Source organism: Hoplias malabaricus, chromosome 6, assembly GCF_029633855.1.
Source record: "Hoplias malabaricus isolate fHopMal1 chromosome 6, fHopMal1.hap1, whole genome shotgun sequence".
Taxonomy (NCBI): Eukaryota; Metazoa; Chordata; class Actinopteri; order Characiformes; family Erythrinidae; genus Hoplias; species Hoplias malabaricus.
Genome location: NC_089805.1, coordinates 39464996 through 39479333, shown reverse-complemented (window position 1 = coordinate 39479333; position 14338 = coordinate 39464996). Strand labels below are relative to the sequence as shown.

At 39.2% G+C, this 14338-nt stretch overlaps 2 protein-coding genes across 5 annotated transcripts in view; one reads left to right on the top strand and one right to left on the bottom strand.

Annotated features, from left to right (window-relative positions):
- Positions 1 to 1780: 1780 nt before the first annotated feature.
- Positions 1781 to 13602, bottom strand: txlna (taxilin alpha). 4 transcript variants are annotated; one of them, XM_066673643.1, is made up of 11 exons: positions 13513 to 13602; positions 12149 to 12318; positions 10953 to 11213; positions 10712 to 10803; positions 7079 to 7249; positions 6399 to 6593; positions 5513 to 5632; positions 5261 to 5335; positions 4995 to 5087; positions 4750 to 4845; positions 1781 to 4591 (listed from the first exon to the last, which is right to left on the bottom strand). In XM_066673643.1, exons 2-11 carry the CDS (start codon positions 12309 to 12311, stop codon positions 4265 to 4267), a joined length of 1593 nt encoding a protein of 530 aa, XP_066529740.1. In that variant the 5' UTR covers positions 12312 to 12318; positions 13513 to 13602; the 3' UTR covers positions 1781 to 4264. The 4 variants fall into 4 exon arrangements, with proteins under 4 accessions (XP_066529740.1, XP_066529741.1, XP_066529737.1 ...); XM_066673644.1 differs by lacking the exon at positions 13513 to 13602 and adding an exon at positions 13066 to 13215 and having other exon boundaries at positions 10953 to 11210; XM_066673640.1 differs by lacking the exon at positions 13513 to 13602 and adding an exon at positions 13066 to 13214.
- LOC136699162 (uncharacterized) overlaps positions 13339 to 14338 on the top strand; it is a 34388-nt gene continuing 33388 nt past the window's right edge. The window contains exon 1 of the mRNA XM_066673639.1: positions 13339 to 13819. Within this exon, the coding sequence (XP_066529736.1) occupies positions 13526 to 13819 (294 nt within the window). The 5' untranslated portion in view covers positions 13339 to 13525. The remainder of the gene's footprint in view (positions 13820 to 14338) is intronic.

Here is a 14338-nt window from a genome sequence, read left to right as displayed (position 1 = left end):
ATACACATTACCTCAAATGACTGAAGTATCAAACGTATCGATATTTTGATTTGAAAATTGATTTTAGAGCATAAAGATCTGGTATTGGAGGTATCGATATTTCAGTATCGATCGCACATCACTAGCCCTGAGGGAGAGACAGTCAAGTTTATTACAGAGTGGTTATTCATCATCACCATAATGATACTAATTTTACTACTGTACATACTAACCTAGAGTCATTGGGCATTTTAAAAGCTTCAAAATAATCAGTAAAGCTTTCTGCATGATAAACTTTCACAGCCCATTTTAATTCTTTCACTGTGTCGTAAATGGCTCCCTCTTCATCACTCCCTGTATTACCATACAGTGCACTATTATAAGGAACTGAATTCAAGAGTGTAGTGAATTATTTCTGACGCTACCTCATGTGGACGTTTACCAAACAATACACCGGTTATCCGCTGTCCTCTACATGAGTACATTAATGGTCCACTACGTTGTGAGACACACGTCGGCGGAAACCCAGAATTGTGTCCTATATAGTGGAGACTTTCAGGGAGAGAGCTTTTGCTGGTTTCCTTTAGTTCTTCATCAGGGGTTAGTTTCTGACCACAGACTTCTGTTCTTTCAGATATTTTTGCGTGTGGAAACACTCAACACAGCAGTGACCCACTACATGTGTAAAAAACCTCAGGAACAGTGCTGTGTCTGATCCACCCATACCATACATACTCTCATGTGTGGTGTTGTGTTTGTGGAAGTTCAACATGTATGTTAACTGTAGCATGAGTTTCATTTGCCATGCCACGAGATGAGGAGGGGGGGGGGGGGTGATAAGCTCTCACCCCTCGTATGCTTAGCTGAACCTATGTGTGCTTTTAGGTCCTTTACACCTTTATTTGCTACACAAAACATGGGAATTTTTTTTTTTTAATTCATCCGAGAACTTACATTTACGTTTCGGCATAGCTGGATACATGAGCTTTGTCTGACGTAAACAAGGACTGACCAATTAAATGTTTACAGAGAAGGTTATCGACCAATAACGGTAGCTCTACAGTCAGACCGTCCAATCAGAAGATTTTAGGGTTCTTCACCACGCCCCCTTCTCACTCAAGCGAACCAATCGGAGTAGGGGAGGGCGGGATTAGTTTGTGAACAAAACTTCTCGAAGTTCTATGTAAGCTCTAGAAAAAGAAAATCCCGGACGTTTGTGAAATTCCGCCTGGACATTTTTTTAAGTCTAAAAAAGAGGACAAGTCCGGGTAAAAGAGGACGACTGGTCACGCTAGGTTTACTCATATTTAAGTGTTTTCTGGTCTTGCCATACAGGTGCTGGGCATTAAACTTAAATACATATGAAAAAGTTGATTTATTTCAGTAATTCCGTTAAAAAAATTAAAAAAGTTGCATATTGTACTCATTCATTACACACAGACTGATATATTTCAAGGGGAAAAAAAAGCAGTAAGTGCTTCTGTCTTTCCATCCACTGGAGAAATCAGCTCAACACTATGGTCAAGAGGCCACTACAGAGAAAATAAAACAAAACATGAACATTTTCATATCAACAATGAAGTAGTGGGTATTTTCAGAATGATGTACTGCCCACAACAGGCCCAAGACCTCACGTCCCTGAATGTGCAGATTTGTAAGACTGTACTTCTGATGTGTGGAGAACTTCTGATGTGTGGAGATCCCTGCAGATTTTTTTATTTATTAATACATTTTACACCCATCATATACATAATTTTTATGTAAAAAATAAGACATTCACAGATTTGTTTATTTTCTGTGTAATTTAATTTGCAAATAATGTTTACAGATGTGAGGAAAAACAACAACAACAAGAACAAAAAAGATCTTTGGTACCTCATAACAGTGGGTGGGTCCAGCATTATTGAACAGCAAATGAGGGGATCCATGAAAGCTAGCATGCGGTTACTGTGTAAAAGACAAAACGTGGATCTGAATCCATGCTAACATCTGTCTGGGTGTTGACATATGGAAGACATCGCGTGGATTGAGTGGAACTGATATCCAGGTAAGTTTAGCACTAATGTTCATTGTGTCCGAGTATAAAACATAGAAAACTGCATTATCTCAAAGTAAAAATGTAGAACTAGAAATTAAATTCACAACTGCGGTTATCTTCAGTGATGTTGGTCTGAAGCTATGGTGAGACTACATTAACGTACATTCAATACCCAACATGTCTGACCTTTGTTTAGGAGCTAAATAAAGATCATGTTAACGGCACTAAAGTTGCATAGATTTATCATTTTAGAATCTCTGTATTGAAACTGATCTAAAAAAAAAACGGATCTGCGAAACAATTAAATATTTATGTAATAGACTTTGCTTTTAATATGTTTACAATCATGTTAGACACATACTGTGTATTAGTATCAACAAAGTATCAAAATAATGGTCAACTACGAAGAAAAGTGGGGTTAAATAATTTTGCGGTAGTTGATGCGTGACTCAGTGGCTATAACCTCTTTCAAGCACATGATTATTTTCAGGAATGTTTATGGAGAACTGTGTAAAACTGGCCAAAACAGATCCATTCATACTCTACTTCCAAATGTTGCACTCTCTTGCCAAATCTCCAAAATGTTTACATAATTAAAAGTTTAAAATGTAAACAGCCATCCACCGTTGTATGATGTAAAATGGTTAACTAAAGAAAAATTAATGAGTTGGATTTTATTTTTACAATAGTACTGAAAGGAATCAAATATTGGAACGTATACAACACAGTGTAAACACTGCCATGTAATTTACTACCCAACGTGACCAGAACTGACGTGTAGTGTTCACAATTGTGATTAATCTAAAGAAAAAACAAATAACGTTTTTATAAACTGTAGTCTACATTACATCCATTAAGGAATTAATAGTTTATGCCTAAGTTTTCTCATGTCATTTTACATCACACAACCCTGTATTACTCAGTTTACATCCTAATTATGTAGACAATTTGAAAATATTGTGGTTTTCCCCCTTTAAAATGATAAAGCTACATTCTTGCAAAGTAGGATTGTTGTTCTTGAAGCTAACGGAGCACTCATATTCCAAGTGCTGCAAGTAAAACTTTCTCATCTCAGTGTGGTGATGGCCTTGATAAACTAACGTTCTGAAGGATGGAATAATGGTTTAGCATGATGATGATGATGACAGCCATTAACTGTGACAAGCATAATACACCCTGTGAAGAACAGCAGTAACGTGCATGATTCTGCTACAAATTTCAGGAAAAAGTTTAACTGTTTTTCTTAAATACGGTAAGATTAACCTCCTCTTGTGTGTGGTACTACACGGATGTATACAAAATCCAAAGCCACTGATTAAAAAAAAGAAAAAAAAAAAAAAAAAAAAAAAAAAAAACTGTGCTAGTGTATCCAGGTCCTTGGACTGTGTGTGGAGTTGCACGAAAAATAAAAAAAACGAAAAAAATAAAGAACATCAACTCACTCGCTGGGAGAGATGCTATGGACAATATCTGAAACATGGTGTGAGAACACACAAATATATATGTACGGTCACACTAAAATTACAGTCCCATCTGTTAGAAATAAGGCAATGTTCTTAAGCAGCTCTCTTGCCCATCCGTCTATCATTTTAATGGTTGCTCAGACAAACTAATAAAGATTCAAGCCAACACGCAGAAGTTTAAAGAAGTGAACAATACGGTCTAATGTAGGTTGGGCAACCTGGACTGATATTCAAAGTGAAAATAAGCAAGCATCCTCTACAGAGAACTTGCATACAGTCACTTGATTTAATATCTGGAGGGGGGGGGGGGGGGGGTGAGGTGACACATACAAATTTTAGGGCACATGTCACATTTCATGTTCTGTTTTGTATTAAAATCAGAAATGAATACAGAAATTGTGCTTTAAAATTTGCAGATGTATGCTATGTTAAGTGTATTTCTACTAGAGGATATGTACATTTATTTGTAAAACACATCAAAAATGTTGTTGCCCAGTCTTTCCACTGACTGTATTACTCTCAAGTGAAGCAGTAGTTCCATGCCCCTTTAAGCGTGTTAGGTTAGAGTGAAGAATGGTGATGAAATAGAGAAACAAAGAAGCCAAAAGAAAACTAAGTAAAAATGCAGCATAGGAGCCATCTTGAAGGCACAATCTTCCCTGACAGAATGGAAAGCCCCAAGAAGAGACCACAAATCAAAGGACAGAGCTTAGAGACTGACAGCTGGTGACCACTGAGAAGAGGTGAGGAGATTGCGAGGTGTGGTTAGCCCATTGAGAACACCTCAATCCTGGGCTGAACACGCCTCCTTCTGCTCCTCTGCCTCTAGCTCTGGACCACAGTGACAAGTCTGAGTGCAGGTGGTGGGTGGAGTCTCTGGTTCAGGGCTTTTCGGTTGGCTGGGACTTCCCTCTTCTGAGTCTGTGCCTGGTTGTTGAGACTCAGACTCTGTTGCTGCCCCTGATTCTAGGCCTTGCCCATCCTCTGGTTTACTAAGGCCCTGAACTTTCTTACTCAGTTCATTGCGTTCTATCTGCAGTGCCCGACAAAGCTTCTCCAGTCTCTGCACCTTCACTTGCAAGCTCTCCAACTCCTTGTCTCGAAGTGTTTTCTGGAGGAGGGGACAAAACCCACTACTGTTTACATTGGAAATATAATCTGAGGAATATTGTTTGGACAGTATTAGTGTACTGTAAAAATAGCATGCTGCATAGAGCAAGATTTTTGTTTAATTAATTCAGTAAATTTAATGAACACACACACACACACCTCTTCTGCCATCTCCAAGAGTGCTTTATTACTGCTCTCCCATCGTGACCTGTACATTGTTGTTTCCTTCTCCAGCTTCTTTATCTTCTTGGTCATCTGCAAGACAACACAGAAAGAAAAAACATAGTCATATTTCTGCAGTAACAGTAGTATCTTTATAAATGTGTCTAAATCAGCATTTCCAGAGTCCTGATCCTACACCTAGTGCTCATTTTAAATAAGTCAACTATTATTTTTTGTATTACCTTCTCCATCTCTTGCTTGAAGGTTGTGAATACCTCATTACTTTTGGACAATGTGTTCTGAAACTCTTCAAACTTCTCTGTGTATAGTGATAACTGAAAGGGACAAAGTCAAAACAGCACAGCTTCCATTTTAAACAAAACAAAAAAAGCACCCTTGAAAGCTTAAAAAGTTCACACAGCAGACGAGCAGGGTAAAAATAGATCTGCTCAACATTAATCTTCTCTTTAAAAGGACCATCTGTTTTTTAATTAAAACAGATGCTCACCTGTTGTTTGAGGTGAACCTCTTGCTGTTTCATAAGTTCATACATCCTCTGTGACTCCACGGCTTCTTTCAAAAGCTGTGGAAAAGAAGGGAGTCCAATAAAGAAATCAGAATTATTTCCAAATATTCATCTGTGAGCAGTTTGAGGTAGCACTCAGTGAAGGACAGGATACATGCACAGTATATTTGTTAACTACTTCAAAAGATGCTATCTCTCAAATTATCTTGTATAAAAGCATCTCCATAAACTCACAAACTCTTTCTCCTTCTGGTGACGTTCCTCAGAGTCCTTGAGCAGTGCTTGAGCCTGGTGGAGCTTAGCATCGACCAGCTGCTGCTGTAGATCTTTGTGCTTGAACACCTTGTCTATGTGCTGCAGTAGTGAATAAGTATTGGCTTAGCACTATACTTCAAAAATATAACAATTAACACACCAAACAGGATATTTTTCCTTCATATTTAATACAAAGATACTCATTCACAAGTTAGCATCTAACTTGTAATCTCTATTCAGACTTCAGTGTTGAAGAACTTCTCCAACATAGGAAACTGATTACTGAAGTACCAGCTAGCTGTTACCAAAATAAACAGCATCACATACAACAAACATAAATGTGGACACTTGGTGTATTATTTGTGGCCTTTTGCAATTTAATATACCATAAAAAAACAATCTTTAAAGACTTTAGTCTTTGCTGAAGGTCTAACTAAACAATGAGCTCTAATTCTAATTTCTTCTTAATTAACCCTGGTGCCAAATAAGTACATTTCTGACATTTAAAAGAACGCTAAGTAACATTTTGTTATTATGTTAAAATGACAGCTTAATAATCATTGTGATGCTTCACTGACCAGTAACGGGAGGAGTAGAGCTTCTGTCATTGCTACTCTGGGGTCAGCGCTGCAGAAACTGCACTATTTAACTTTTGGAGAAAACCACCCTCCTCTTCCATCCTCCCCACTGATTTCATAATACTCCTGTAAAAATTAGTTACACTAGGGATAGCCCCGGGAACAAAAAACCCAAATCTTACCTAGTGTTCCTTCAAGCTACCAAGAAAACCAAGCCATTGCATACCACACAATTCCATTCTGCTTACCCCTTCTTCTTACTTCTCCTATCTTTATCAAGCACTCACCTCTTCCCGTAGCTCATACTGTTCAATAAGCTTCTTCAGTTTTTCAGCCAGCTCCATGTTCTCCTGTCGTAAATTGGCATTGCGTTCGTTGTGCTGTTCCATCTGTGCCTGGATGTCATTCAGTGTCACCTGAAAATGGGAGGTGACCTCCTTCCTCTTCTCCTCCTCCTGCCGAGCACGCTGAACGCCATCCTCCTGGCAGAGAGAAACATCATAAAAAGTCAGATGGTCCTACATAGTTTTATCAAGAAGTTATCAATTAATTATCTTCTGTAACTGCTTCATCCTGTTCAGGGTCGCTGTGGGTCCAGATCCCACCGGAACTGGACGAGGCAGAAGTCTGTTATAAGGCATCACGCACACATTTACATCTATGGAGACATCTGAATAGCCAATCCGCTTACAAGAACTGTTTTTTGGACCTTGAAAGTTAAGTGAAACACCCAAAACAAACCCATGCTTACACCAAACAGGAATCTCAAGCTTGTCAGTGACACCTGTACCTGTAGCACCACTGGGCTGCACCAAGAAATTAAAGCTGTGATCATTTCTACAGCAGATATATAGGCCAATCTAATTTTTTGTTTTACCACTTAAGCACACAGTTCATGTGAAATAGACTTTTCACAAGATGAGGTATTACAAGAGGCAAACTGAATATGTGTCTTGTGAATATGTACCTTCAGTGTGCGGTTGTGTCTCTGCAGCTCACGACATAGACTCTCTAGTTTGCTGCGGGCTAGAATGGCCTTGCTATGCTCATTCCTCAAGTGGTCTTTCTCTTGGATCAGCTGCGTTTGCTTCTTCTGCAGAGCTCGCATCTGCTTCTGAGAGTTGCGGTGCTCCTCAAGCTAAAAAATAAATAAATAAATAAATAAAACCCACAATGACTATAAAATGGTAATGGTAATTTAATAGCACAGTAGATATTGTCTAGGATCAATATGCAATACTGTCCAGTTAAAAAGAAAAACAGCCAAAGAGACCGAAGGGACTTCATGTCAGAGATGGAGGATGTAGATAATCAAGCACATGATCTAAGATACTACCATACAGCCAGCTGCTGCCATAACTCATATCTGCTTCACACATTGGGCAGTAGAAATTAAAAAGTAGTAGACAATATCAGACCAACATTATATTTGCAATCATTTTCTTTACATTTATTTTCAAGCATTCTGTAGGCCAATAAGACCAGCAGGTCCATTAATATGGCATGAGGCTTAAATGTAAAGAGGATAGCAAGGCAAAAACGTGTCATGACTTGAGCGGACCTAGCTCTGAAAAAGATTCAGATTTAATAAATATGTTTATAAACAGATGAAAAAAGAAGTTGTCAGATTAAGATAATATTAGTATTTACTATCCTACCATTACACACCCTGCCAACCCCCGATCACATGTTAAAGTGCCATTAAGATAATAGTTCTCCTTGGTCAAAATGCAAGAAATTGTGTGTAGAAAATTTTAACAGCAGCACTGGGACTGCTTGGTAGAGGCTTTGGAAAACTATAGTTCACTTCCCACTATTGTTCTTCACATTGCTAACCTGATTTTGAAGCGCAAACAAACTCAATCAGCTGAAAGAGTGGTGCACTGCCTGCCAAGAACGTTGGCTGTAAGCTGACAGTTTGCCAATGTCCTCTATATCTCAGTTTTGTGGCAGAGACAGGGACAAAGTTCTAATACTAAAGATATCCATGACAAGCGTGAATGCCAATGGGGAACTACAAAATGACAAAACAAGTCTCCAATACTGACCTGGGAAACTCGTTTTCCTACTCCCTTCCAGAAACAAAGAAAACCTACAATTTTATCTAAAATACCTTAAAACTCAAAGAAAAAAAAAAAAAAGTTCAGCCTACATCATTGCTTATTCGATACTTAATGAGAATTTTGCACCAGGTTGTTTGCCACCTCTTCCTGAAGAAACTGCTCTAGAGGTCTCAGGTTTGTCTACCATTACGCCCTGTCCTTGTGTTCAACCTTGGATTGTTGGATTATCCTCTTACAGCCATGTCCTCTTTATTTCTTGTTAATCATAATTTACAACTGTATAGGTTTAGCAACGTACATGTGATAAACAGCAGAGTGAGTACTTTCCATTTAAACAGGATTTATAACTGATGATAAAATTGAAAGTGTGAGACACTAATTAAAGGAAACAATGGAAACATAATATATAATTATAACTATAATTTAATTATTTATAACTTTTCTGTGGCACCAACAAATCAATCCACTTAGAAAATCTTAGTAGAAAAAGCAGTAATTTATGATTTATCACTAGAGATGGAACGATCAACGTTTCTGAGGCCGATTCCGATCCCTGATCACATTTCAGCAAGATCGGCCGATAGCCGATACCGATCGAGGGCGGGGCTATATGCCACTGCAGGGCAAACATGCAATTTTTAGCAGGCAAGACACAAATCTTGGTCTAAAATGGTTTATTACCATTTTTAACGAACTCATGTGAAACAGCATAATACAGAAAATTAGAAATAAATACAAAAATAAATTCAAACAATGATTACTTTTAGACCATTCATTAATTAAAAAACAAAATGTAATTAAATGCAGTCAAAACTGCAGTCATTAGATTCTGGGTTATTTTAAATGAAAAACTGCAACCGTTAGTTTTGATTTATATTTCTTTTTACAATTGTTTTAAAACAGTACACCAAATAAATAAAATACTGCAATCATTAAATTTAGACCATTAATTATTTTAACACGAAAAAACAGTATATTACATAAATACAGTCAAAATTGCAGGTATTAAACTCAGAACCTGGGTTATTATAAAAACGAAAAATTGCAACCATTAAATGTAGATATTGAATTATTGTTACACAATAAATTAAAAAATAAATGTCTGCATAGCGTCACTGAAATTGTGCAGTTAGGTCTTGGATGAATTATAGATTTAATAAAACAGCAGGTATAAAATATGGAAAGTTTGAAATTAAACAACCGGGCCTGTTTTAATGGGAAAAAAGCCCATCTGCCGAACTATCCATCCATCCATCCATTATCTGTAACCGCTTATCCAATTTAGGGTCGCGGGGGGTCCAGAGCCTACCTGGAATCATCGGGCGCAAGGCGGGAATACACCCTGGAGGGGACGCCAGTCCTTCACAGGGCAACACAGACACACACACATTCACTCACACACTCACACCTACGGACACTTTTCGAGTCGCCAATCCACCTGCAACGTGTGTTTTTGGACTGTGGGAGGAAACCGGAGCACCCGGAGGAAACCCACGCGGACACGGGGAGAACACACCAACTCCTCACAGACAGTCACCCGGAGCTGGAATCGAACCCACAACCTCCAGGTTCCTGGAGCTGTGTGACTGCGACACTACCTGCTGCCGAACTACTGGTTCTTAATGTTGAGTTTTAAAGGCATATTTCTTTTCACAAAGAGTAACATTTCAGCTTTCTGGGATGAGTCTGTTCCTCTTTTCAGTCAGAATATTTGAAGCGACGCTAAACAATCTTTCACTATCCACACTTGTGCAAGGCGCAGAGAGATAGGCTCGAGCGACTTCGGCAAGAGCGGTAAAAAGGGCCTTATTGCTTTTCCAATACGCTAGTGCTCGCGCGCTCCGTGGGATGGTGGGCTCCGAAAAATAGCAGCGCACTTGGGATGCGATCGGACTGTTGCTCTCCTGGACCTCCATGCTTTCCTCCAGTATTTCACTGTACATGGCAGACAAGGAATCTATTCGTGATTTTTCTGTTGGCTTGGTCCTGGCATTTCTTCACCGGAACACGGCTCCCGTTTTGTTTGCGCAAAACCCTTAGGTGGGATATTAAGTGCCGTATCAGATTAGTAGTGTTAAATGACTTTGTTTCGGTTCCCCCACGAGACACATTGGTTTTACAAATTTTACAAAACGCCCTGGATGAGTCTGTGTCACATAAGGTAAAAAACTGCCAGACTGACGACATGTTTTCTAAAAGTTCGGATAGGAATTGCAGGGACTTTACCGGGAGGTTTTAAGGAGACTCCTCCTGGATGAAACGCTAGCTCGGGATTGGCTAAATTTGAGAAATATCGGCCGATCGCGATCTCATATTTTGATTAAAAATCGGCCGATACCGATACATAGCCGATCGATCCTTCCATCTCTATTTATCACACTTTATTTGCTTTACTCTATGACCTATTAATAGCATGAGGTTTTGCATGAGACAATGTAATTTCATCACTTATATCGAGCACTTATATAGAGCAATGAATCTTTGTTTCAGACACATTCAAACTGATTTCTCAGATTTGTTAAGAACCCGCCACTTACCAATTCAGCATACTTCTTGCACAGACCAGCAAGCTTTTCTTCTGGGGTACTCAGTGTGTTCAAAGTTTGCATGAGGAGCGTTATCTCTTTACCTATTAAAATAAAGCACAGAGAAAAGTATAACCACCAGCAATAATCCAAATTATTGGATTAAACACTGCAATAAAAAGCTTTAAAAAAAACTACATAATTAGAGACATCAAACATTCTGAAACTGTCTCAGACAGAGACGGTTACTCACCCAGTCCTTTAACTTTCTTTTTCTCCTGAAGCTTTTTCTGGTCCTTCTCTGTACTCCCGCTGCCATTAAGTTTGGTATCTTCCGGCTTGCCCTCTTCTCGGTCCGTCAGCCCATTGACCTCTACACCATCGGGTTGGCCATTGGGCACAGCAGAGTCCTCTCCGCCATCCTCCTGACAGTATGTGCTGAGGATGTCCTCCAACTTTCTGCTTAGCTCCTCACCCACGTCACAGGAGGATGGCATGGCTCCAGCCTCAGCTACTGTTAGCATGAGGGAAATTAAACATTGAATTTTTTGTATTTTTTTACCTTATTAATATGTACATGTTTTGCCTTTTTATGCCAGAATATGTATTATGTATAGATTAACCAATCAATGTCATGGCTAAGCATTTCTGTTTTGAAAATGCAGTGTTCCAAAGCATGTCTCAAGCTGGTGTGTTCCTTACAAAAACCACTGGAGTCTTTCTTATATTGTTAAAAATAAGCATGTACCATAATGAGTCATATATATTAAGACGTATATAGAAGGTTAAGATGTGCTTTTTGGCATTTGATTATTACAGTTTAAATACTCACACCGCAAGGCAACTTTCACGACTGTAATCCAAAAACACTTTTTTTCTTTTTTAAATTAAAATCAGATGATATTTCTTCACCATTTGCTGGCTCTCCAGTTTGTTTGTGCGCTGGAAACCGGTTGAAGGTGTTTATGAAGCCCCAGTGTCTGTAAATTAGTTAAAAAAACAGACTGCCTCATTCTGGTATGTTAGGCTTTCTCTATCTGCTCATGGGAGAGAAAAGGACTCTCTCATTTTTCAAATCAATGACAGGCCACGTTCTCTCTGTGTAACGGAGGCCTTACACCACAAGACTTTTCAAGGGAGTTCCCTGTCACAGGCAAATTTCCATTGTGTGAATAAAATAATGATAGTGATATTTACCATTTGGTATAAACTAGTCAGTGGTACCGTCTTAGGTTTATTCTCCTCTAGATGTTCTGATCAAATCAAGCATGTTAAATATCATCATGCGTTTTTGTTTAGGCAAAGCTCCTGCAAGCTCAGCAGTTTTTGCCTATTCATAGTGAGACATTAAATACTGCTTGCCTTAAATGAGAGCGTGTCATCCTTTAGTCTGTTTATACTCTTTTCAGAGTCTTTTCTATTTTTCTCTGCCATACGTTTCTCACTTACAGCCTTCATCTGTCCGGGAGGGTGGAGCTGGAGAGTTGTCTGTTTGTGTGTTGGGCTCTTTGGGACTTTCATCTCCTTCAGGACTCACAGTGCTGTCCCCTGTTCCATCAGGTGATCCTCCACTGCTCTCCACCAGCTGGTCCTCAGTGTCCTGTCTCTTCATTACTGATCTAGGGACAAAACCACATACATATTTCATCACTCCGTCCCTCATAGCAAGTTTTAGATCACAAAGCATTATCACTTTAAAGTTTCTCGACGTGGAATAACAGCATTATATCAGATGTAAAATTTCGCAACTCAAAAATGAAGGACTAGACCACATAGAGAGGAAATAAGCTGTATTCGCTCGACAACATCTCCCTTATTCTGAATACTGAGGACAGTGTGATCTGTGGTTAGCCAGCCACGCCACCTGCTAAACTGGCTATGCGAGCTAACTCAGCGCAGTGCGAGTTATTTAAGACTTCTCAAGTTTCAACAAAGTTCAAATATCACAGAAATAAACCAAACGTGTTTGTAAATAATAATTTAACTGTCTAATGGAGTTACGTAGCCGAGGAAAATACAAAAAATGCGCACTTTCCAACAGTCACTCGGCTAGCTAACTCTGGAGCTGTTACTAAGCTGATTTAAATCCGAAGAACGTGGACATATCTGGCTATAAACACGTACAAAACACAAGTAGCTCGGAAACTTAATCTTTAAATGAATTTAACATAAATAAAATTAAACAAACCGACTCTTTCCCGACAGGTCAAAGCCAAACTAACGTTATCAACTGCCGAAGCTAAAGCTAGTAACCGTTTGCGCCCTGGAAACCAAACTAGAGCCAAACAGCAGAAACACTTAAATCCTGTTTCACATCCTAGAAACAGCTGTTTCAACAGCTCGGTAATGACAAAGTAAATATCTACCAGAGTGTCAGACAGCTCCCAGGAAAAAAAAAACCCTCCACAGACCGAGGATAAGAAACAAGTGAAAGTCCTTTCGCTGGCAAAGGAAACAGCGGCTCACGGTTTCCGACACAAGCGGAGCAGGGGGCTGTTCCACCGGCAGCCTGCTCAACCCAGAGCCCGGGACTGTCCAATAGCAATATCCCTCAGCTTCCTACTGTTGGACACATCCAACTCGAGACTTAAAGGGGTCATATTAGAGAGAAACAAATTCAGTGTAAACACAACAGCTGTAAACAACACAATTTTTGTGGGCTGTGGGCTGAAAACATGGAATAAAACGAGCCGTTGGGATACTGTCCTGCTTCTTACGTCAAGTGACTCCACCTACGGTTTGAGCACTGCCTCCACAAAGCTTCGCCATGTTTTTTTTCTCGTAAGAAGAGAGAGAGAGACGGACCCGCTAACCTTAAGCAGCATCATGTCGAAGATAAGAGCTAAGTACGGCAGCTGCTCTGTTGTTGGCTGCACAGAGCAGCACAAATCTGTGCATCGGCTCCCAGCCTCGGAAAGCACAAGAGCTGAGTGGATGAAGTTTATTTTTAAAGGTACCATACCAGATAAACTCAGCAAAAACCTGTACGTGTGTACTAACCACTTTGTGTCTGACTGCTTTACCAACCTGGGCCAGTACAACACAGGACTGGCAACCAAACTTTTCCTGAAAGAGGGATCAATTCCGACTATTCGTGGCAAAACTGAAGCCGGGGGAAATGTAAGTGACAGTTTTATTTGCTGTGTGTTTATTTGGTTGTTTAGCACTAGCTAACGCTGTGAGATGTAATATTTATTTTGTACATTTTGTTTTGCAATGTGTAGCTATGCTTTTTGAATGTTGTGAGTTATAACTGCAGCCATGCATCAGTGCATTATTGGAACTGGGGGCACACCTCATCTGCTGTAACGATGCACACAGTATTTAAATGTTGTAAATGTTTGTAAACAAACATTAAGAAGAATACATTTTAGCACACCTTCCTACACTCCGCCCCTCTAGAAAAACGTGAACTATTTGGAGTCAGATTTGCACCAAACAAAACCCTCTAAACATAAAAAAATACCTTTTTAAAGAGAATAAAAGTCACTGAAACACAAGGTAAAAAAAAAACAACAAAAAACAATTTCGAATAAGACATAACTTGGCAATGTGTAATCCTGTTTCTTGTAAATTCACTTTCAGCTCTCGTCTGCTGCTTGATATTTGTCTGCAGCTTTCATTTTTATTTATTTGTTT

Coding starts and splice junctions, on each gene's coding strand:
- txlna (XM_066673643.1), bottom strand. CDS start 12,311: ATGAAGAGACAGGACACTGAGGACCAGCTGGTGGAGAGCAGTGGAGGA. Junction 11,214..12,148: donor CTCCCGGACAGATGAAGGCT/GTAAGTGAGAAA, acceptor TCATGCTAACAG/TAGCTGAGGCTGGAGCCATG. Junction 5,088..5,260: donor AGGTTCACCTCAAACAACAG/GTGAGCATCTGT, acceptor TGTCCCTTTCAG/TTATCACTATACACAGAGAA.